This window comes from Paralichthys olivaceus, chromosome 16, assembly GCF_024713975.1.
Source record: "Paralichthys olivaceus isolate ysfri-2021 chromosome 16, ASM2471397v2, whole genome shotgun sequence".
In the NCBI taxonomy this organism is placed as follows: domain Eukaryota; kingdom Metazoa; phylum Chordata; class Actinopteri; order Pleuronectiformes; family Paralichthyidae; genus Paralichthys; species Paralichthys olivaceus.
In genome coordinates, this window is record NC_091108.1 from 18,936,893 (window position 1) to 18,962,178 (window position 25,286).

Consider the following 25,286-nt stretch of genomic DNA (forward strand, 5'->3'; position numbering starts at 1 on the left):
TGTATAATGTTTTGTTTGAAATAAAACTAAATGACTGCATTTTGGAGTTTCCACACTTGCAAATAAGTAAGTTCTCTTCTTGTGTTGCATGGTGTTGCCACCTTGCTTTGGCCAAATATTTTTCTCTTTCTCATTGTTTAATTTTCATTGAATCAGTAAACTACTAACTTCTTAAATCTTTGGATGTATTTCTTCATATCATGGAAATAGGTATATTTTTACACTCATTCAAGTTGTTTCAAGTCCAATGCAATAAGACAAATTAAAATTTGAAGCTAAAGTCATACAAGATTAATTTAATTTAGAATTATTCAGGATCATTCTCTTTACCATGAGCTAAACAAACAAAAGCACCCAACACAGAGTAAAGGACAGCATATTTCTTTAGTCCATACACATTCTCATTCACATAGCTACAAGTATACAGCTCAAGTTATCTTCATGTAACAAACAGCTCATTCATTCCGCTGACACTGTATCAGGCGACCCATATGCGTATGTGCTACATTTAAACTGAAGTTACTTTTTCTTTTATACAAGAACTTCAAGAGAGCACCGAGAGGCTTCCAGTGTCAAACCCACTTACTCCAATAAGAAGACCATATTTGAAATGATATAAATGAAATGATCAAGACAAACCGATTTCACATTTTTCTCCTGAAACAAACAAAACAAGCAAAGGTTTTCAGCACTTCAATATGAAGTGAAACAGCAAACAGCAGAACTAAAACAGTATTATCATTACTACATACTACCTACACGAGATGAGTGTCCCAGTGTTTGAGCAGCTTCCAGCTCATGTATATTTGCAAACTCTTTGCATGATGTTGGCTGTTTTTTTCAGATCCTCTGTACAAGGCATATATTAGAAAATATATTTAGATCTAACAGCCTGTCTGTAGCGGAGGGCTACAAACCTATACTGTATGTATGGCGGCACACTAAAGCCCCCTAAACCCAACTGTACAAATAAACTAATAAAGTTAGGCCGCTAGCTACTACCGCAGGCGTCCCACTATGGACATAAAAAAGATACTGTGGACACTCACTAAAATGACTGGGAAGGGCAAAGGGATAAAACAATGAACAGTGTAAATTTATTACATCACATAAACAATCATAAATACAATATTTCCATATGTGTAAATTACTGAATTCACTCCTATACGTGACACTAATGGTACCAAGTTGCCCGGGGTTGGAGCTCATGTGGTTGACTTCCCTGATGATGGAGAAGGTGTGGTGGAGTGACTTCCCTGATGATGGAGAAGGAGAGATGGAGACGAGGGGGTGACGATGCCAGGGGATCAGTTGGTGGAGAGGAGGCAGGCAAACCTTGAAGGATGGGGGGAGGGTAACTGTAGACGAGGCTAACTAGCCGCGCTAGCAAGCAACTCCCAACTGACGCGGTCTGCTCACAAGGCAGGTGGAGACAGTCTCTAAAAATCCCTCTTCGCGGAGCCGACACTCCTTTTCTTCTCCGTGGTCCCGCTGCGTTCCGTTATCCTCGCTTCGAGCACGGGCTCACGGCAGATCAGAAGCCAGCTCTATGCTCCTCGTCCCGATCACGAACTTTCTCACCGAGTCTCTGAAGTTATCGCTTCTTCTTCTCTGGTTTCTTCACCCGTCTACCGGTGGATCGCTCCGCCGGTCCCCATCACAGCTATAGCGCCGCGAGTCCATCCGCCACATCCTCTTTAAAGGCTCGTCCGCGCAGCGATCTCACACGCAGCAGCACCAACAGAATAACACACGTACAAAATGTCTTGCTTGAACCAAACTATACAGAACATCATTAATAATGAATAGAAAATAATAAACTGAGGCAGGTAGAATAGGAAACTTAACTGGGCAGCGGGAAGGGGAAAGAATATATTACTCAAACTGAGCCCAATAAACTAAATATATATATATATTCAACTCTGAGGCTTCAATACAGCCGCCCCCTAATTTGCTATGCTCAATTAGCTATCCTAAACTGAGAAGCTCAGAGTCAAAGTCAAGTCGGATAGGTTCAGTCATAGGCAGTCCGCTGGACACCCGGATTCTAGGATGTAGGTTGACTACTTAGGAGGGTGAAGTTGCAGAAACAGGATCCTCTGCATGGGGGCCAGGGAAGGCGGGGAGCTCTATCAGTTTTGCCACCGGTCTGGTGTAGGTCCGCCCCCGGACCAGAACATCTGCTGCTCTAACCCTTCCATCTGATCCCGCAATGACTTTACTCACTCTACCGACTGGCCACAAAGCTCTGGGTAAAGACTGATCCACAACCATCACTACTGTACCCTCTGTCAGATTAGTCTTGTCTTTCACCCACTTCTGTCTGGCCTGAAGAGAGGGCAAGTAGTACAGAAGGAAGTGGGACCAGAATTGATCCGCCAGAACCTGGCTGTGTCTCCACATCCTTCTCCCGCTCATCTCATCTTGGTTGTACACGCCTTGGGGGAGGGCAGGGTCCAGCCGCCCCATGAGGAGATAGTTCGGAGTCACGGGGTCGACATCCGCAATGTCGGTGGACACGTATCCAAGCGGCTTAGAGTTCAGTACTCCCTCTATTTCTGTAAGCACAGTAGCCAGGACTTCATCACCGACGATCTGGGCCCCCAGGACGGTGTACAGGGCTGTTTTGATGGACCTCACCTCCCTTTCCCATGTCCCCCCGAAGTGAGGGGCATTCGGGGGATTGAACTGAAAGTGAACTTGAGCAGGAGCTAGGCGAGTCTTCACTTCCTCTGTCATTGCTTCAAAGCTCTGCCGCAGCTCGAACTCTCCTCCCTTGAAATTAGTCCCATGATCCGATAGTAGAGTTGCAGGTGTCCCTCTCCGAGCCTGGAACCTCCGGAAGGACATCAAGAAGGAGTCGGCACTCATAGATTGCAGCAGTTCAATATGTACCGCCCTAGTCGTCATACACTTGTAGACGATTCCCCACCGCTTCTCTGTCCCTCTTCCTCTCTTGACCAAGAACGGGCCGAAACAGTCCACTCCGGTGGCATGGAACGCCTTCTCTCCTATCTTCAGACGACAGGGTGGCAGGTCGGCCATCTTTGGTATGGCAGGCTGAGCTCTCCACCTCTGACAATCAGTGCAGGTTCGCTGAAACCTACGCACAGCTTCTCTTCCTTGGAGGATCCAGAACCGTCTGCGGATCTCCGCGAAGACCCTCTCTGCTCCTGCATGGCACACTGATTGGTCGTACCATTTGATGATCAACTCTGTGACTCTATGCTTCGTTCCTAGGACGATAGGGTGTTTCACATCTTCTGCTAAATTCAGGGCACGCCGCAGTCTGCCCCCAACTCGGATCAGGCCTTGAGCGTCAAGCTCTGGGGCCAGGGTCAGGAGTCTACTGTCAGATGGGACAGGCTTCCCCTCCTGTAGACACTCCAGATCCTCGAGAAAGGAGTCTCTCTGGGCCCTCTTCAGGACCAGCAACTCAGCTTCATCATAATCTGCCGCACTGAGGTCCGATGTGGCAGGAAGCTCTCGGTGATGCCAGAAGAACGTCTTTTTCTGTAGGTCCTTAAGTGTCAGACAGCCGTCCATCTCAGGACCTTCACTGGGTTTAGCTTGATTCAGCCCACAAAAGAGCGATTTCTTCAGCTCTGAATCCTCTTGACTCTCAGTCATGGGTGGCTGCCTCGGCCACTCCTCCTCAGGCTGTCGAAGGAAGTCTGGCCCATGACTGTAGGGATTTGTTTGGGACAAGGTGGCGAGGGACTCCCCTCTTGTAACGATGTCCGCGGGGTTACGCCCGGTGTCGACATACCTCCAGCTCTCTACTCCTACCAAGTCCTGAATCTCCGAGACCCTGATCCCAACGAAGACTTTATAACGGCAGGATTGGGACTGGAGCCAGGTGATCACAGTCATGGAGTCTGACCACAGGAACGTCTCACTCAGCGGCAGGGTAAGTTCCTCCTTCACCATCCTAGCTAGTTGCGCACCGACAAGTGCCGCGCAGAGCTCCAGACGGGGGATCGATTGTTGCTTCCGAGGGGCTACTCTGGAACGTGCTAAGACGAAGGCCAAGTGGACATCGCCAGCGATGTCCGTTGTACGCAAGTAGACCACAGCTCCATAGGCAGTCTCGGAGGCATCACTGAAGACGTGCAAGTCTATCTTGCTGGTCTCCAAGGCAACAGATGGGGGAAAGTAACTCCGGGGGAGGGTGATCTCCTTCAGCAGGGGGAGCTCTTCTTCCCACTCTCTCCACCTCTTCGCGAGGTGATCAGGGAGGGGGTCATCCCAGCCCTGTTCCTTAGCCCACAGCTCCCTCACCAACACCTTAGCTCTGGTGGTGTATGGGAGGATGTAACCCAGTGGGTCGTACTGACTGGCGAGGATGCTGTAGATGCTTCTTCGAGTGATCGGCTTCACTTCAGGCGGGGTATGTCGATAATGCAGAGTGTCTGTCTTAAAGCACCACACAAGACCAAGGGTCATTTCTTGAGCCTCTCCAAGGCTATGCGCCATCCAGGTCTCACTGCTCCTGGCTTTGGCTTCCGGGGGTAGCTGGCTGAGGACATTGGGGTTGCTGCTAGCCCACTGTCGAAGGTCGAATCCACCTCGTGCCAATAAGGTCCTCAGCTTGCTGATGAGGGTCCTGGCCTCCTCCTCTGTGGCGACACTTTGCAGACAGTTATCTACATAGAAACATCGTTCTACGCTGTACCGGGCATCCTCATCCGCATCCGGGTCTTCGGAGACATGCTGCTGTAGGGCGAAGATTGCGCAGCATGGGCTGCATGTGGTCCCGAAAGGCAGTACTTGCCACTGGTAAATGGAGGGATGTTCGTCATTCGGGTTGTCTCTCCACAGGAACCTCAGCAGGGGCTTGTCCTCTTCCAGTAAGCGTACCTGGTGGAACATCCCCTTTATATCTCCACTGATGGCTACCTTGTCCTGACGAAAGCGCATCAGGACTCCTAGGAGAGATGGGCCGAGCATAGGACCGGGGAGGAGGTACCTGTTCAGACACTGCCTTCCAACTTGAAAGCTGCAGTTAAACACAACTCTTTCCTTACCATTGTGACTGACCTTGTGGTGCGGCAGGTACCAGGATTCTTGTGACTGTTCGGCCGTGAGGTTGTCTATTCTCTTGACATGACCGGCCACCACCAACTTATTTATCTCCTCCCTGTAGACTGCAGCCTGCTGCGGGTTCTTAGCCAGCCGCCTCTCTGTGTTCCTAAAGTAGTTACTCACAACTTCCTTCGGGACGTGCAGCTTCGGCATGTTCTCTCGTCTTAGGAGCGGAGTGGCATATCTCTGTACTCCCTGGACCTCAACCCTGGTGGTTTCCTGTTCGAGTAGCGTGACAGCATACTTGTCCTCCTTAGACCGGACCATCTGTTTCTCATTCTTGAAGGGGAGAGTATCTAGTTGCCATAATCGTTCGATGTGGTTCATGAGGGTGCCGTCGATGGAGATTGCCTTGCTGTATAGACAGCTGATCGAGGCTGGCCCACTGGTCGGGGACGGAATGGGACCTTGGAGGGTCCATCCCAATCGTGTCTTGATGGCGGCTGGACATCCCCTGGGCCCAAGATATACTGTGCTAACTGGGGTGATGAGGTCAGTGTGGTCAGAGCCAATTAGGAGGGTTGGGGTGGCTTCGCAGATCGGCGGTATTGGTAGATGTCGGAGGTGCTGGAACCTCTCCTGTAGCTGGTGGATGGGATAGTCATACTGAGACAGACCTATGTGTTTGCTGGTGAAGACGTCTCCCACTTGATACCGCCGGTGGGGTTGGTCAGCGGGCGATATGGCAAAGGCAACCCTCTCGCCCTCAATAGTCTTCAGATCTCTTCTGATAGTGCGGAGAGTCAGATTCTCCTCCCGTCCCTGGAGGCCTAGTTTGTTTGCGGCTGAGGCGAGGAGCAAGGTTCTCTCCGAACCATCGTCCAACACCGCGTAGGTATCCAGGACTCTGTCTCCGTGATGAAGATGGACCCTGACGATCTTTAGCATCACTTTAGCACTTCCACTTTTCGCCGGGTCTATGTAGTGGCAATCAACCGTTGACTGCGTGGGCTGGTCTTTGTCCCTGCGGTTAACGTCGTGCAGGATGTTCAGGTGAGTAGCTTGGCACTGGGTGCACCTCTTCTTCAGGTTACACTCAGATGCTTTGTGCTGGCGCGCACATCTCCAACACCGCCGGTTGGTCTTGATCCACTCTACCACCTCCTGTTGGTTCATTCTCTTGAAGTCTGCACAAGCGTGTAACCAGTGTTCTCCATCGCAGTAGGGGCAGTGAGGCTTTGCGTTGCTCTTGTTTGGTTTGTTGCTCACTCCACGCTGTTTGTCTTTGAGGTCTTCGTTTTGGATCATCACCGTCGTCGGCCTCCCTTGGCTCTTGGCCCTTTTTCCTCCATCTCGAGGATCCGAGCCGCCCCGTAAGGATGGGTCTATACCCAGATTCCGAACCTCCGTTCTAAGGAAGTTTGAAAGGTCAATCAGGGATAGATCGGGTTGAGACGCCGGGAGGTGATTTCGCTGCCGCCTGAACCTCTCCTGTCTGAACTTCGGGAGTTTGTTCAAGATTCGCTCCACATTGGAGCTGGCATAGAGCTCACAAAACCCTTTCTGCTGCTGAGACTGGAGCATCCCTACTAGGGACTGCACTCTGACGGACAGGTCGTCAAGGGCTCTGTCATCTTTGACTGGTGGGAGCTTTTCTATTTCTCTGAGTTCCTGAAGGACAAAGTCCCAAGGCCGCCCATAGCGGTCGTCGAGGGCAGCTAGTGCATCTGAGTAGGGCGTGGTAGAGTGAGCGTATGCTAGGGCTATGTTGTGAGCACGTGGGACCTTGACGTGCCTCAACAGGAGGGCATATTTGTACCTCTCATCCTGGGAGGCAGTAAGAAGAGTCTCCAGGCACATACGCAGTTCTGTGTACTGAGATCTATCCTCTTTAGTGAAGTTCGGAAAGGTGGTCTCCTCTACGTACGGAGCTACCGGCCGGGGCATGAGACTAGGACGAGGCTCTAGGAACTGACTGTTCGATGGAGGAGTAAACTGACCTGTGTCGGCGGGTGTGGGGCCGGCCTGATTGGGCCTGGGCAGTGCACAGGTTGCTAGAGGGGGTTGTGCCATGTTCCGACTACTCGGTTGTGGGGGTGCTTGGCTAGCATCAGGGGCTACGATACACTGGGGGGTTGGCCTGTCTTGCATTTCGTCCTCCAGTTTCTGTAGTCTGCTGGCCAGCTCAGCGGCTACCTCTCCGGTTTCCTCCTTGATGCCAAGTAATGGATCCTGTTCGTTGCGTCTCCCGGAGCCTCTTTGTTCTGGGGAATGTTGTCTTGACCCTCGGCGTGAGGTCCTCCTGGAGGATTGGGCGGAGGGCCTGGCGGACCGGTTCTGGAGGGCTTCGGTCAGTAGCTGGATAGACTGTAAAGAGGTCTCGGCCTGCATGCGCTCTCGCTCAGCTTGTTGTTTAGCTAGCTCTGCTATGGTCTGAGCTTGCATCTGCTCTCTCTGTAACTGCAGCTCAACTTGGAGCCGTTCTCGTTCGGCTTGTAGGCGCTCACGTTGGGCCTCTCTCTCAGACTGTAGCTGCTCCCTTTCTGACCATGCTGTTGCTTGGCGTTGTGCAGCCCTTTCCATAGCTACCATCTGCTGTTTAAGTAGCTCCAGTAGCTCGTTGTTGTCATTTCGCCCTGACGTTGAGGGGTGTACTAAGCTGGGGCTGTCTGGACGTGACTGTGTCCTGCCTCTGTCATGCCCTCTGTGGGTTTTGTCAGTGTAGTCAACGTCAGACCTATGCGGCTTACTGAAGAGTGTAAGGCGAGCGGCATCTAGCTTAGCTATGTCCCCTAAGCTATGACTAACAGACAGGTCCAACATGCGGCTGGTCTGAGCTGAAGCGAGGCTGCTCATGCTACGGCTATGCAGCGGTTCTGCAACCAATCTGGGGGGTAACTCAACGTCATAATCATCGAAATGTCTAGGGAGTAGTCTGTCACGTCTGGGGCGTTCTGGATGGGGAGGGTTGCTATCTCCTACAGAGTGTCCACTACTAGCCATTGCGGCGGTGCTAGCCTTATATATCCGGCTCGAAGGACCAAATTGTAGCGGAGGGCTACAAACCTATACTGTATGTATGGCGGCACACTAAAGCCCCCTAAACCCAACTGTACAAATAAACTAATAAAGTTAGGCCGCTAGCTACTACCGCAGGCGTCCCACTATGGACATAAAAAAGATACTGTGGACACTCACTAAAATGACTGGGAAGGGCAAAGGGATAAAACAATGAACAGTGTAAATTTATTACATCACATAAACAATCATAAATACAATATTTCCATATGTGTAAATTACTGAATTCACTCCTATACGTGACACTAATGGTACCAAGTTGCCCGGGGTTGGAGCTCATGTGGTTGACTTCCCTGATGATGGAGAAGGTGTGGTGGAGTGACTTCCCTGATGATGGAGAAGGAGAGATGGAGACGAGGGGGTGACGATGCCAGGGGATCAGTTGGTGGAGAGGAGGCAGGCAAACCTTGAAGGATGGGGGGAGGGTAACTGTAGACGAGGCTAACTAGCCGCGCTAGCAAGCAACTCCCAACTGACGCGGTCTGCTCACAAGGCAGGTGGAGACAGTCTCTAAAAATCCCTCTTCGCGGAGCCGACACTCCTTTTCTTCTCCGTGGTCCCGCTGCGTTCCGTTATCCTCGCTTCGAGCACGGGCTCACGGCAGATCAGAAGCCAGCTCTATGCTCCTCGTCCCGATCACGAACTTTCTCACCGAGTCTCTGAAGTTATCGCTTCTTCTTCTCTGGTTTCTTCACCCGTCTACCGGTGGATCGCTCCGCCGGTCCCCATCACAGCTATAGCGCCGCGAGTCCATCCGCCACATCCTCTTTAAAGGCTCGTCCGCGCAGCGATCTCACACGCAGCAGCACCAACAGAATAACACACGTACAAAATGTCTTGCTTGAACCAAACTATACAGAACATCATTAATAATGAATAGAAAATAATAAACTGAGGCAGGTAGAATAGGAAACTTAACTGGGCAGCGGGAAGGGGAAAGAATATATTACTCAAACTGAGCCCAATAAACTAAATATATATATATATTCAACTCTGAGGCTTCAATACACTGTCCATCCCAAATATTTAAATGCATGGGCAGAAGAGTATATTGTACATAAAGCATATCTCTTTTTATAATCAATTTTGTTCAATATTACTCTTCAATGTATCTCAGATTATTCTTCGGGGTATTAGTGAACAGTATTTTAAATATAGTATTTCTACACAGAGAAGGTAAGTGGGCACAGTTCATATATACTGGATGCCCTCAACAGAAAACATCAAAAGGAAAGCAGGCAGCATATGGATGCATATAGAATATGTCATTTATAGATACAAAAATGATCTACCAATAAAAACACATATATGAAGTAGCTCCAAACATAATGAGGAGAAGTTATTTGTCAAAGTCTTTGTGAAAGTGTCTGTCTCTCTCTATGGTTGTTGTTGGTACTGTCCCTCTGTGGCAGTGTAGAAGTCACCCAGGAGGTTCTGCATGTAATCGAAGGTGGGTCTGTCCTCAGGCTTTTTTTTCCAGCAGCTCAGCATGACTTCGTAGAGCTCAGCAGGGCAGTTGTCAGGCTGCGCCATCCTGTAGCCACGCTGCACTGAGGACATCACCTCCACTTTAGTCATGCCTGAAAACAGCACAAGCACGGAGGTGTGAGGAGGAACATGTCACAAGTGAAGCTGTAGAATTAGAAGAGTTAAAATACTCCATGGTAGCACTACTAACTGAGGGTCAGGGCATTCTGTGCAAATTAAAGCTTTTCCCGTGAAGGCTAGAGATTAAGATTCACCAGTAGAGGGCAGTAAATTACAAAGTATTTGCTTCCAATGTGACGTTTTCTGTCGTCATCTCATGTTCAAGTTATTTGGAAAATGTTGGGAGCCTGAACTGTAAAGACTCTATCGCTTTAAAGTCAGAGTTTGGATTCTGAAAAATAAAAGAGAAACATATTCCAGAAAACATGTATTTTTAAATGTAGCTGCTTCAGTTTGATTTTAGTTTAGTCTATTTCACAAAATGTAAAAAAAAATACACAATGATAAATTAAATGTAAAACTGCTTATATGAAAACCACACACACACATGCACATACAGCCACATCTCTCTATAGTTGTGAGGACACTAACCCTAACCCGAAACATAATGCATTCCCTAGCCCATTACCCTAACCTAATCCATCACAAGTAAATGCCTAACCCTAAAACCTGAAGTCTTAACCCTCAAAGAGCCCACTGAATTTGTGAGGACCAGCCAATGATGGTATTGAACCAAAATTGGACCTCATAACTGTACACACACACACACACACACACACACACCAGAAATAAAATAAAAAAATACAAAGAGGGAAAAATAAGAGAATATAACTCAAGCAGCTCTTCTGTTGATTCTGTGTGTAAAAGTTAAGTCAAATAAGATAAATGAATGAAAAAGAAAATAAAGACAGACAGAAAATTTGAAAAAAATAGACTGACAGAAAGACAGACAGAAGAAAACACTTAAAGAAAGAAAGACAGACAGATGGAAATGCATCTTTCGTTCGTTCGTTAGTTCATTCTCTATCTCCTTTGGGGCCAATAAAGTAGTGTGCGTAGTGGCAGTATAGCTACAGTAATTAACAGTAGAAGATGAGGAGGTCCATCCAGAAAAGAAATTACCTCCAAAACACGTGGAAGAGAATAAGAAGAAACAAAATCAGTGGCTTTGGGACAGAATTTAATTTTTAACATTTCAGTTAGCAAAGTTTTTTAATGATGCTCTGCATTCAGCAGAGTGTCAGCCACATTCAACTGTACTGTCGAAGAAGAAGACGAACTGCCTCCTCCTCAGGAGAAGAAGAAGAAGAAGGACCCAGCTGACCAGTCATGTCAGAAACACACTGACGTAGCAAACATTTAACTATCTCTCACAGATTTCAGAGAATTTGTTTTTTTTCATGGCAACAACCTGGAATTTGATTAAAATACAAAATATCCTGAAAATAATTTTCGGTCTGTTCTCAGTGTGTTTAATTTGAAATGTAACTCACTGTTGGTGAGAAGCAGTATATACTTTATTCTCTTATTTTTATTTGAATTACAATGTTACGTATTTAAACAAAGCTTTGACAACAACTCAGTGAACCTTATAGTGTGATTTACTGCATTTTGGAATTATTATGGGCCAGGCAGTTTAATTATGAAGCACAGTTCATAGACAGAGGTAGATTCAAAGTGCTGCACAGGGACATTAAGCATGACACAGAATTAAAAGAAATCAGTTTAGAATCAGAAAGAAGAATTTACATTTTCAAAGAATAAGAAGAGTAGAAGAAACAAGGTAAATAGATTAAAAGAGGAAAAAAACCCATCTGTATAAACTGAAAAAATAAGTTGAAGGAGAAAAATAATACAAATGTAGATAGAAATAGCTACATTATTTGTTGTAAAAAAACACATTTTATACAAAGTGAAAATACAATGATGGTATGACCTTGAAAAATAGTTAAGTCACTTTTTTCAATCTGGTTTTAAAAACTGCAATGGATGGAGCATTCATAAGACCAGCACTGGTTCCAGCACTGCACCGCATAATGTCTTAAATCTGTTCCAGAGGTAGAACATAGTCATGTTTTTCCAAATATGAAGTGTGTTTGAGTGACTGCACTATTCAAGCAAGTTTCCAAGTAATTCAAATAACAAAAATGAGGTCAGAAAAAAGAGGTCAGGCGATCTTACTGCAGTTAGTAGTGATGGATGTAGCCATCAAATGTAATTCAGACACTTAATCATGAACCCTGCATCATTAAAGAAATCATTGGGGAATAAAAATGGGATTAAATATGTCAATATGACATATACCATTAAATTCTATGACTGTGAGCAACTGCTGTCCTGAATTGCCAGGAAAACACCTGGTAATATCCTGGAAAGTCCTTAAGTGGGAAGTTCAACATTTGTTTTTTTAAATACTGGTTGCACAGCTGGGATACAGGAAACACAGTGCGTCATCTATATTCAATACAATGAGATTTGTGGGTCTAGTGTTAATGGCTAAAAGGAACACGTTTACCTGGGTAAGGAATTTTTCCGAAGGTGATGATCTCGTAGAGCAAAACTCCAAAGGACCACATGTCCGACTTGATGGTGAAAGAGCCGTAGTTGAAGGCCTCTGGTGCGGTCCACTTAATGGGGAACTTAGCTCCTGAGGACAACACACACACGCACTTCATTCACATTACCACACTGTTATACAGTTTATCAAAGATTCAATCTAGGAAATCTGAAAATGATGATAAGAAATGAACCATATCAGTAACTCACCCTTCTATACATAACATAACAACAAAGTTTATCAGTTTAATTGCCGTTTTTTTTAGTTTCAGATCAGTGTTTCATCTTCTAATGCAGGGAACTTATTTTCTCTCGTGTCTACCTGCACACAGTTAAGTACCAGACTACTTTATATATCAGTGTCCCAGCCTGGTGTCAGTATAGAGGGAAATAGGGGCCTGATCAATGTGGTGCCCATGATCAAGTGGTCAATGAAACTAATAGTGTCTGGCTTTTCGTGCTAAAAATAAATTCAAATAAGTAGGCTATCCTGCGTCCAGCTGCCTGGAGGGGATTTTTATTTGAATGTGTCACAAGCATTCAGTTTGGGAGTCAGTTCGTATGCAATGGAATGGAATATAAAAATACACTAATACAAACTTTACCCTCTCGGGCAGTGTACTCGTCATCCTCTATGACTCGTGCCAGTCCAAAGTCAGCTATTTTACAGAGCAGACTCTCTGAGACCAAAACATTCGCTGCCCTCAGGTCCCTGTGGATGTAATTCTTCTTCTCTATGTATGCCATGCCCTCTGCTATCTGAAACAAACATATAACATGAAAACCAACAGTAAGATGGTCAGTCAATCGGTAAAGAAAAATGAATACACAGTACACAATACTTCAGATATTACTCACTTCATGAGGAAAAAAGAGTGTCTCAATGATATCATGTACATAGAACATAGACAAAAATTACTCAGTCAGTGTTTTTAATTTAGTACCTCACAATTCAGACACTTTTCATTTAGCATTTATTTAATTTCCTAATAACTGTCTATGATACGGTCACTGGATAAAATTATGTCATCTACGATTTGCTGAACTGTTTCAATGTTCTTTTCTAAGTCTTGAGGATACACTCTCGATTTCAATTAGTAAATTACTTCTCCCAAAACAACGTCATGGGAAATTAGTAGAAAATTACTAATTGAAATAAAACACTGCAAATAAGACCAAAAATATGAATCAACCAAATGTATAAAACATACAACGTGAGGGTAAAAATATATTGTCTACCTGCCTATGAAATTAAGAAATATAAAAAAATTTAAGAATTACTGATCACAGTCAGAACAAAGATCTACACAGTTTTACACACAGATAAAGAAACATTTAATCATATCAGTCTTCCTTTGTTTTGATAGACTTGTTGATCCAACCCACTCAATCTTATGTTTCTACAGAGCAGAAAAGGACCTCATGTGTGTTGAATGTAACGGTGAAGATTCAGATGTGTACTTTTGGTTATTGTTCCCTTTTTATGGAAACAGAGATGATACAACCGTTTTGTTACCATGAAGCAACTGAGCTGTGAGGAATCATATCACATCATGGTCATTGTGAAAATCACCTGCGCTGAGAAATCGATGAGTTTGGGTAGTTGCAGTTGGGACCCTTCATCGCTCTTTAAGAAGTCTAGTAGGCTGCCTGAAGATAAGACAGAACAGGAAACAATATCAATGTCATGTACAGATGTGTGGTACATCTCTTCTGGTTAGAGGACGACCGCTTTAACCCCTGAACCACAGCCGCCCCAGTGTTAGCACTTCCAGTGGAATTTGTTCTGTTCTGAAACAGTAGGGGAGGTACATTATCTGAGGTCTATCTCAGACCATCCTCCCATCCCTCGATAGTAAAGCATTACGTGCTTCCACATTTTATTCAAAATGTCTCCAAGCAAAAGGATTAGCATACTGTTGACCATGTGACCATTTCTGTGGAAACAGCTGTTTCCTGTTCAGAGAAGTCAGTCTCACACTCTATGCTCTTCCACCCCCTCCACCATTCTATGCATGAGTCGTGTCAGCTTCTTAGCAGTTAACAAAGATTTTCAGTGAACAGATGTTGTCAAGTGTCACTATTAAACTGTGTGTCACCTGTATAACAGAGGTAGGTGATACTAGAAAGAGAGTCAAGAGGGCACAGAAGGGAAAATGAAAGTGGTCCTAACATCGAAGTAGTGCGGTCACAGGAAGACTGTATGCAACACCGATTCGCTGACATTTGCACTTTTTATTAGATGCTTACGATGAAAGACAAATGATATATGTATATGTTATTCCTGCTGCGTTCATTGAAAGTCACCCTAGATAAGAATATCAGCTGCATGTGTCGAACAACAAGCTCATTTACCATTTTCCATATATTCGGTGATGATGTAGATGGGCGGTGTCTTGGTGACAACAGCGTAGAGCCGCACCAGCCTGTCGTGCTGCAGCGTCTTCATGACGTTGGCTTCGTCCATGAAGGCTTCAGCCGTCATCGTGCCTGTCTTCAGAGTCTTCACCGCTACTTTGGTTGTATTGTTGTAGTTAGCTGAATGTGTGGACAGAGAGACGGTGAAATGAGGAATAGAGCAGTGGTACTTTCCATTATTTCATGAAATCATCTGCTTCCCATGCTTTTGTGAAATGCAGCAATTACTGATTTGAAACAGACTACAATTCCGAAAAATCTATTTTTATGTTCAGCCATAACTTTGTAAACAATAATTACTACAATGTTAATCTGACAAACCATTTTTAAATACCATTAAATGTGTAGTCTGTATTCTGATGCAAGATTGAACTATTATGTGTATACCACAATTGTTGTTCGATCTTTTCACAGAAAGTTATTTTTTCCAGTTTTAGCAACATAAAGTCACACACCATCATTTTAGTCATGGACTCATGCAGTAGAGGCTGAGGTGTCCTACTCCCTAAAATTCCCTAAGTTCCAAAAACACTGGATCTCATATTTGCTACATTGCAGTTCGAAGCCACTATCTTGTTAATGACGCAAATCTATTTGTCTCTCAGACATATTCATCTGTATGAAGGAACACCATCTCGACTAAGTTTGAACTCCTGCAGTCAACATTTTCTTCATGATAAAAATAAATGCTTAATCTCCAACCATGGTCACGATAAACCTGGGTGTCAGCAATCCTTCTATGACCATGTTGAATTTGTCTGTTGTTTGTGACACCTGACTTAGTCCGTTGTTACATATGCTTGTTTAAGGAGCAAATTCTGGATTTCTAGACATCCAGTGAAATACCACAGTCACTGGATCACTGTGTATAATCCTGCTAATCATCATGGAAGACTTTAGAGATGATGAGAAGGACGAGGAGTCAAAAGGGAAAAGAAGGATGAGTGAGTTTGGGCTGATGGTGGCACTATGGTGAAACTGTTTTAATACAAACCTGGACTCTCACTTTGACCGAATGTTCTAGACAACTTCCCCCCTCCCTCCTCATACTGATAACTGGAAAACAAATCCAGTTTCTCTGAAACTAAAAGCACCTGTGGTTATTTTCCTACCAACCATGAATGCAAATCATCCAAAAATACACCTCAATGAATTCAATCTCCTATATTTATCCCATTTGAATATATAACCACACGTCTTTCTCTGTGTATTCTGTATTGAACAATATCACTATCAAGAATAAAACAGTGATCCACAGTTGATCAGTTGTGATCTTGTGAAATTGTAAAAAGATCTGTAATACATCTAATGTGGAACAAGAGGAGGAACGTTTTGATTGTCTCTGAAATAGAACTTTCCCCCACATTTCCACTGCCTTGAAATGACTTTGGTGTAATAACAATAACCAAAATGGTGTCTTTACATATAAAGATAGATGACATTACAGCCCCCAAGAGTGAAGCCAAAAGTGTATTTATTGCCCCATGGTGGCTGGTTTGCAATATAGGTCCCACCTCCTCCATGTTTGTGGAAGGGACAGATTCAATTTTTTTCAGTAAATTTAGTTTTAATCGGTTATTAGCGCTATCAAATCATGATTGGTGAAATGTCATGATTGAGAGCTGGGATTGACTTGTGATAAGTCCAGTGTGTCTATTCGACGGGACCTCGCCTCCATGGCTCAACCCCTTGATTGCTACTGCACAGGCTAAGGTGCTCAATGGCAGCGCTCAAAATCTGGGATATTTTAGTCTAATATCTGGACAGTGGGAGGAAGTATCATCCATCTTTATATTCATTCTATGCTCCCTACCTTCTAATCTACCTTTAAACTGTCTTTTCTCAGGTTCCATAACTGAGACCTACTGTAGTTTAAATCTTCCACCAGCACAGATGAGTCCTCCTTTTCTAACTTCAACCTCTTTACTCTTGGACATTAGAAGCTGTAACTGGTGAACCTTATTGTTTAAATGAAAGTTTTGTTTTTTACTCACCCATCCAGACTTCTCCAAACTGCCCTGCTCCCAGTTTCTTCAACATCTTAATGGACTCTTTGGAAATCTCCCAGGCGTCTTTATCCCACGGTTTCTGGGCTTTGGGCTTTACACATGGGCGGTCCAGTTTACGACACAGGCCATCCGCTTTGTCTGGAAGGTACACGCACGCACACACACATGGTAGAGGATCATAAAGCCTGGAAGTAGGGTTAACAGCCAGCCAGAAGTGTTCGGCAGGATACCAGCAAATAATTCAGTATAAAAGCACAACCTGCCATTTGTATGTTTCTGTTTGTGTACAAAAAAACAGACGTGCAACATGTATATCAGGAAAGTTTCAAGTACACTACCACTAGTTTATTTTTTGTCTTACGTAACATGTCGATCCATAACAAAATTAATACTTCATACCAAGTTTTGCAAACATATAATCGGTGTAGGAGTCAACCCAGGAAGTTATGTTTCGTCTGTTTGTTTATTTGCCTGTTAGTTAGCAGCATTATGCAAAAACCACAGGGACGGTTTAGCACAAATGTTGGTGGAAGAATGTGGTAAGGGTCAGGAAAGATGTCATAAAATGTTAGTTTGGATCGTTTTCTTTAACATTGTGAGATAGTTTTTCAACATTTTCAATGATTTCTTAGAGAAGAACTCAAGGAAGTTGATGAAAAAAAGGAGGCACGTTTATATGACTGATATCTATGAGTGTGTGAAATGTTTTGCAGATGCAAATAAAATTTTGCAATTCAAATCTGGTTTCATGAGGGGACCTTCAGGTCTCGGGGGAGGTATGTGCTCGCTGAATGACTTAAAGGTTCAGTGTGTAAGATTTAGGAGAAAGGGATCTATTGGTACAAACTGAATATAAAACAATCCTCATGGTGTTTTCACGAGTGTGTTTCATCAAAATTGTATGAATTGCTGTTTTCTTTACCCTAGAAGAGGCCATTTACATTTAAATACTTTTACATCAAATACATCAAGGGGGTCCTCTCTATGAAGGCCGCCATGTTTTTTACAGTAGCCCGAACTGGACCAACTAAACACCTTTTTGAGTTTTTTATGACAACTGAAGTTTTTATGACAAAACTACCACAGGTTCTCTCTCATGTTTGGAAGGAGAGGGTGAAGTGAGGGGTATTCAGCTGCAACATGCAACTTCACCACTAAATGTCACTAAATTCTACACACTGTATCTTTAACATCTGTTTTTGTCCTCATCGTGTTTCTCCTGACCTCCGGAAGCTTAACTTCTCTACCTGCTCCAGTGATGAACATGTGAACTTTTTTGCACCTTAGGCTGCTGTTTATGTTCTTTTAGTTCTTTCTTTTGCAGAGTCATACTCACTGTGGTAGTGTTTGATCATGCTGGCAATGTCAGAGAATGAGATTTTCGGTGAGATGTAGTAGCCGCCATTATCCAGCATTCTTATCTTATAGTGTTTGACTGATTCTGTCTTCTGAGCGTCCACGTCTCTGATGGACAATGAATAACTCCCTGTGGGAAAATCAGTTTAGTCATTTCAAATGGTTTCAATGAAGCAGAAGCACGATCTGAAATCCATAATGTGGTCGTGGAGATTGTTGTGAATGTGCAGTTGTGGTTTCTATACCTTTTGATGTTTCGCTCTCCCTGATAAGATAAGAGCCGGGTTTGTTTGCTGGAGACAGCAGCTGCCTCTCTGCATCCTTTCTTGTGATATCCTTGAAAAACCACCTGCAATGAGCAGGAAATACACCAAAAACGGACACATTCCTCATATTCATGATTTTATCTGTTTTTACCAAATGCAGCAGAGTTAATAAAGCATAACACTTGTCATACAACGTATGGTTCAGCGTTCTTTAGCTTGGAACGAAATGTTTGTAAAAGGTTTTTCAGAAAACAAGTAAAAATCAGTTTATTAGGCTGTAGCCACTCACCCTTCTGTTTCGAGGGTGTCAGCTTCGGCAACGTAATTGGAAGGGATGAATCCCTCTTTGCTGGTCGTCAGTGACTTTGCTTTCCACCACTCACCACATCTGCAATAAACATCAACTACGTTTCCTAAAAAGCTCTTGAACTATGGTTTTCCATTAAGTTTCACTTTAGAACAAAAATCTAATAGAAAAACATATATTCACTTTTCAGCTGAAACACTCAACTGATGCTTGCAGCGAGTGGAATATAGACACATTTAAATGTCTAAAAGTCTAATGCATCATTCACTGAATACTTCTTCAAACTCAGCCTGAAATATGTTATCATCTTTTGAAACATTTGGATCTTACTTAGAATTTAAATGATGTTCCTGAAGTGATGCAAGAGTCTGTAACGATGGCTCAACTACTGCATCTGTCAGGGTTGAATAGGCAAGTGTGAACTGTACCTGACTCTGACAGTCTCCTCGTGGTTTGCAGTTTTATCAGTGCTCATTTCATAGCTGCTGTAAGCTTTCATCTTTGGTTTTCACCTTACACTGTGCAGTACATAAATGATGGATAACATTTCTGGGAGTTGAATCACTCCAATATCAACATCAGACACTCACTCATCTAAGACTTTCATCTTTTCTCCTTTCTTGAACGCTAAGTCATCTGGGTGCACGGCTTTGTAAGAGTAAAGGCTGACCACTATTTTGCCAACCGTGCTTTGCTCTGAAAGATGAAACAGAAAAAGATATTGACATGTTAAATGTGATACAGCAAAGATGAATAGGTCCATAACTTAATTATCAACATAATGCAATATTTTATCACTGAACAGTAATGTCAGACAACTGTAAGTCAAAAACCGGATACTTCTTTGTCGTTTTAATTTTACAATGTGGCTTTTCATAGTTAAACTTCAAACTCTCATCATTGGCAAACTAGCACCAGTTTGTGTTAAACTAGCCTGGAAGGTGTAGCTTAGCTATAAGTGTATGTGTTGAGGAAAATTACATTGTGGTGACATTTAACTCAAGGGCTATTTGGTAGAGCCAGAATGTTTTGTATTCATCGATAAGACACCGAGCCTCTGCACTCAAGACCCCTCAGCCCCTGCACTCCTCGTCTGAGGAGCTGACTGGCAGATTCAACGATATGTTTTATATAAATTCTCAAAGCTTCTAATCTCAAAATGTTATGAAAAGGATATTTCTATAACTGCTTCCACACTGTTTTTATTTCCAATTTGTTTTTGCTCTGATCCTAAATAATTTCATTTTAAAATGTGTAATTATACTGCCTGTTGTAAACGATGTACTTTTTCAACATGTTTTAAAAATGCTGTATAAATAAAGTTCTTATAAAAACTTCAACAACTGTACATATTGGCATTTGTGTATACTTTAAATGTAGAACCCTTAATTTTTACCCTATTGACTTTTTTTTCCTTGTGGGAAATGTCAAACGACCAAGGCTACATGAACTAGGACTCCAGACTTTTTAGAAATGTTTAATATAACCTGTATAAATAAGAAATGTTAACACTGAAACAAACCATCATTTAGCTCTCGTATAAGGTGCCTGGTCTTTCATATGTTTGCAAAAGTGAGTCAGTAAGTAAGTGAAACAAAAAGACAGAAAGAAGGAGACATACCTTCCATCTTTTGGAACACCTGACCAGGTAGCAGGGAGTTAGTCTGCAAAAGCAAACAAAGAGATTTAAGAAGCAGAAACGAAATGTAAATTCAAACAGCCTCTCTCAAGCTGATGATAGATGTCAACATGTAAGAAAGAGGAGTTCTGTTCATAAGGTAATATCTGAGTCATTGTTTTTCCGAATCAAGGTTGTGTCTGATTTTTAAACTGGTCTGAAAAACTGAAATACTTGGTTTATATTTAAAAATGGTTTTACTTTATGTTAAAAAACACAAATATAATTTAAATTTGATCAGCACCATAACAATCAGAAATTCTAGTGTTGCCAACGCCCAGCTGTGACCACTTACCACCTTGTTTTGTGTTTTGGAGGTGGGGTCTCTGACATAGTGCATTCTGCTGGTATGTGCAGTCTGCTCGCTGTTCTTCTGTGCCACACCTCTGTTCAGACCTTCGCTCAGCGTGGACCTTATACAGCCCATCCTGCTGTACGAGGAAGTGAGAAAAGGGAAGTGCGAATAAGACTTTTACACATTTATAGCTGCTAAAACAAACAACACTTAAAAATGTTTGGTATCAAACACCTGTGATGCCTCAACTTTTTTTAAATGTTAAAATAACACAGAACCAAACCACTGACATTTTCCATTTTCCTCTTTTCATCACCTGTCACAATGTGAGTCAGAGGAAGTTTACATACAGACACAAATTGCCGGTTCTAAAAATATGGAGGAATTCATCAGGAAAGACTGATGGGGCCCAGTTTTGGTTTGGGGCCTTTAGGAGACAGAATAGAGTACATTAAGTACTGTTACTAGTAAGGAGCTGCCACATCTTATGCCTGCACTGAAACAGTGGGGTCTAACCAGATAATGGCCACAACCAATATGACCAAAACTATACCTTGAATTGGGGAAAGTTATCCTTCTTGTCTGTCATGTTGTAAGGTTGACAGTTTGAGACCAGGACATTTGCCTCTCTAAATTCTAAGATGAGAGCGTGGATCTTGTCCCAGTAACCAGTGAGAGTTGACACATATGGGGATTCACGTTTACCCATGGTAAAATATCATTTTTTTGTCTACCAGTCAAGCCGTGAAAAGGAAGCAACTATTCTGGTCGCTTCTTATTCAGTCAACAGCAATATCCTGACTGTTTATTCTGAATAAGACATTATATCATTTATGATCTTTACATGAGTTGCTACCAGAAAACTTCATATTCCAGTTTGCACGTCACAGAACATATGTATGATTATGACTGTGTTAGTTATGTCCCCCATGTTTACACTCGTTGCACCAACACAAAACACTCCCATGTAAATGATCAATACAAAAGATTAAGATCTGTGTAAGAACATATCTGGTTATGTGACAAAAGGTTGAAGCTCAAGCATATAAACATAGAAACATTGAGGTAGATCTTAACTGGGACTCCTGAGTTGCATTTATGCAAAAAACATCAACAGTGTTGTTTCATCCCCAGTACGGTGTTTCTGTGTTCGGCAACACAGAGGACATTGTTTGGAGAAAATATTTCAATGGGAATACAGAATAGGGAAACACATTTCTGGAAACAATGGTCCCTCACACTTTTCACCTCTGTAGTTAAGATAAGATCAAACTTTATTGATCCACACTCCAGGAAATCCAGTTATTACAGCAGCATGCAAGTCAGAATGAGGTAGAAATGAGAATATGAATATAAAAAAGGCAAAATAATAAAATTGAAAAATGTATAGATTATGTTCATAATATAGACATTTCACTGTAGTGGTTTGTAAGGAAATGTTATCAAGTAAAGTGCAGTGGATGAAAGCACGAGCTAGTAGAAACAAAGTCATCATGATATTACACAAATCTAAATCTAAGTTCAGCCGATCACTAAAGTCATTGGTATTCATCCTCAAGAGGATATGAATGTGTTCACAAAATATCAAACCAATCTATTCAGTAGATATTTAAATATTTCACTGGAGGAAATTGTGACACTTAAGAACAGTCAAGGGATCACCAAAGACAAAGGGGAACACGAATGACTGGTAGATATTTTAGTATTAACCATTGTGACGCTGCCATTCCTAGAGACACTGATAGCGATAGGTTGTCAAATCATTAATTAAACCTGTTGCTTTAAGGACTCAAATAGCAGCGCAACCTCTCTGGTCCACAGAAAACTCAGGTCATTGTCCTCAAAGATGTTGGGGTGGTGGGTCTGGTGCTGCCCAACTGCACCAGACTGAAGACTATTTGAAGAGTTAGGCACCATCAACCCAAAGGCAGACAGAGAAGGGGCAAACCAGAAAAACACTTACTTGAGCTTAGCCTGTCTAAGTAACCTGGAGGTTTCTGCGATTAAATCCACAAAAAAAACAACTTGACACTCGATTGCGAGCCATTCGTTTTTGTGTGTAAGTGGATCAAAGTGCTACAACCAACAGCTTTACGGTTTTCGACGAGGTCGTCATGTGTTTCTAGGTTCAGTGCCTCTGTTATATTTTTAACTTGACAGTCAGCAAACAACAGGAAACCAGGGGTCTGAGGAGATTAGGAGCTGGCGCATGTACACACGCACAGACACACACACGCACACAGAGACTCACAGTGTCCTATGCTCTAACAAACATACACTTTCTCCTTTCCTGTGGCTGAGCCAAAATGGAGAGGAAAGAACCCAGTGTGGAATTGAATGTAAGTACTGCAATAGATAAATCTGACAACATTGGGAGCAAAACCACTTAAAAACCTAAAATTGAGTCAAAATGGTTATTATTATTAATTATTAATATTCTAGATATAGGCCTACAGAGATTTAGATTAAGATCCCCATTAACCATTGTATTTTAACAGCGGTTACTCGTCCTGGTTACACTTCAATTTCAGATCCATATCTAATCAAACTTACAACACATAACACAACAACTCAAAACCTTCCTGACAGTTTAATACAACCATCTATCCACACCTCACATTCATTTGTACATACCTCTTTACCCCCTCCCTGGTCAAGGGAACAGTTACTGCAATGTTTAGTCTTGTAGTCCTCAGATTTCCTTTGCGAGAGTCTCTTAAAGTACAGACTGGTTGTATTTGGCTTGACAAGTTGGTCAGCCGCAACACATGGACTGTTACACTCAGCTACTAGAATGAGGAACTTAGAAAAACTGGTTGGGGATTTTTCTTTCTTGCTGAAACTTCCTGGTTAAATTGTCTAATGATTATTTGCATAATCAGCGGCACACAGGCACATACACACAAAGAGGTGCAGCAGGAACATGATCTTTGGGCCCTTTGTATATTAAAACAAGTGTGGTAATATTGAAGAATAAAAGAGTTTTACATTGTGTCATGGAAAAATATATCCAAAGAATTGTGGAGTGACCTGTCACATTTCCATTTATACTTCTGTGTGTCTAATTGATCCAAACCAATTATTGTTATGATGAGTAAATGTATTGTTATGGTTCTATTTGAACACATTTTGAGTGTATTGCATGATTAATGGTCAAATGAGATGCAGTCCCCCACAGTGCTGCCTGTTGGCCAAACTGCTGAATTACAACAACACAAGAAACTTGGCCAGTTCACTCTCATCCATTGTTTATTTAACTTTGATCGACACAAGAAGTAGAAAACATGGTTATATACAGTCAGACAAACACCTACACAATTAGCAGAATCATGCATCTGCCATGTGTCTACATGCTGAATTATGAACAGCAGGGTTTAGACAGTGTAGTTAGTGTAGTGCGAGCGAGTCACTATACAGTCACATGGCAGTTCACAATTTGAAAACCTGACGGAATGAGTATTATATAAAAAGGAGCTATATTTACTTGAATATTATCAGCATGAATAAGAAAGACACACAGTCAAGCTGCAGTCTTTCAGTAAGATTACACTCCGTAGAACTGGGGACGAAAAATGACAAAACACAGCTTGTAAGATGCATGCATGGTGGTCGTTATGGAGGATGATTAAGGGATGGGTCCATTATAACACGAAGTTACAGGATGTAGCTCAGCCTCCGTGTCAGAGGCAGAAACCTTCACACAAACATGTTACACGTACTGGAAGCTCCACTGAGTATTGCATATCTACATTTAAGGAACAGTTTAACATTTTGGGAAATGCACTTCTCTGCTTTGAGATGGGAAGATGGAAACCACTCTAACATGTGTATTCTATTCGTATAGCAGGAGCAGACAGCTGATTGGCTAAGTTTGGCTAACTAGCTTGCCGGCTCATGTGCCATTTCGTCATGAATCAGGACCTGTTTTCTGAAACAAGAAAAACAACAGTAGTGATCCTGTATAATAAGGCTGAATTTCATTAATGGTAAATGGTAAACAAACTTAGCTAATCTGTGGGCTAATTACTGTTCCTTAAAAACACCAGAAAGCCTTCGTTATCCATTCATTACAATTGGAAATCAAATATAAAAAGTCATTAGATAAATTAAGATATGAGTGATTCAAAGACCCAGACCTTTACAGCTTTTATCATAGTTTAGCATAAAGACTGCTGGGGGAAACGACTAGCGTGGCCCCATTCAAATATAACAAATGTGGCTTAGCAGTACCTCTTATTATATCTTATTTGTGTAATTCATTCAAAAGATTTGAATAAACCTGGCTAAACTAAAAATGTGTATGAATTAAACAATCATTTAAATTCTTACAAACTGACACTACATGCTAATTATTTAATTTCAAAGGTACAGATGGATTTCGCTGTCTTGTTGCCCTGTGCTGACTCCAGCTCCATATTTAATTTACTGACATGAGAGTGGTGTCAATCTTCACATCTAAATCTCCACTTTAAGGTTATGATTACAATAGTGTTATTAGACGAGTACAAAAGGATTTTAAAAGATACAGTAATACACCATCATCCATATGTCTCCTTTTCTAACTGTATATGTTTGGTGTCACACCACCTTCCTTCCTACTGATACAGTCTGCTGCTTTCTACAGTATAGGCCAGTGTCACATGCAGTACACATCTGAAAATTGTTCATCAAAAACTTTCAACAAAACCAGCAAACACAGCTACGCCTTTCAGTAACTAGACCTCAGTGTTTTTGTTCGTGGTGTTTTCCAACTCTTACAGCGGAGAAGTTCCATTCCCTCTACAGTTTTGTCAATTTAAAAGAAGCACAA

The 25,286-nt window shown here is 42.6% G+C and overlaps 1 protein-coding gene across 1 annotated transcript; it reads right to left on the minus strand.

Annotated features, from left to right (window-relative positions):
* Positions 1 to 370: 370 nt before the first annotated feature.
* On the minus strand, positions 371 to 23,290 carry lyn (LYN proto-oncogene, Src family tyrosine kinase). The gene is made up of 14 exons (XM_069510914.1): positions 23,111 to 23,290; positions 20,477 to 20,612; positions 20,125 to 20,167; positions 19,094 to 19,199; positions 18,486 to 18,584; positions 18,176 to 18,279; positions 17,911 to 18,060; positions 16,560 to 16,712; positions 14,503 to 14,685; positions 13,721 to 13,797; positions 12,753 to 12,906; positions 12,107 to 12,238; positions 9,114 to 9,683; positions 371 to 892 (listed from the first exon to the last, which is right to left on the minus strand). The coding sequence occupies exons 2-13, from the start codon at positions 20,606 to 20,608 to the stop codon at positions 9,481 to 9,483; spliced, it is 1,536 nt and encodes a 511-aa protein (XP_069367015.1). The 5' UTR covers positions 20,609 to 20,612; positions 23,111 to 23,290; the 3' UTR covers positions 371 to 892; positions 9,114 to 9,480.
* Positions 23,291 to 25,286: the final 1,996 nt, after the last annotated feature.

Excerpts from the sequence above, each read along its gene's own strand:
- lyn (XM_069510914.1), bottom strand. The coding sequence starts at position 20,608 with ATGGGCTGTATAAGGTCCACGCTGAGCGAAGGTCTGAACAGAGGTGTG. Across the intron at positions 20,168-20,476 it reads CCAAAACACAAAACAAGGTG|ACTAACTCCCTGCTACCTGG; the intron begins GTAAGTGGTCAC and ends TTGCTTTTGCAG. Across the intron at positions 14,686-16,559 it reads GTTTGGAGAAGTCTGGATGG|CTAACTACAACAATACAACC; the intron begins GTGAGTAAAAAA and ends CCACACATTCAG.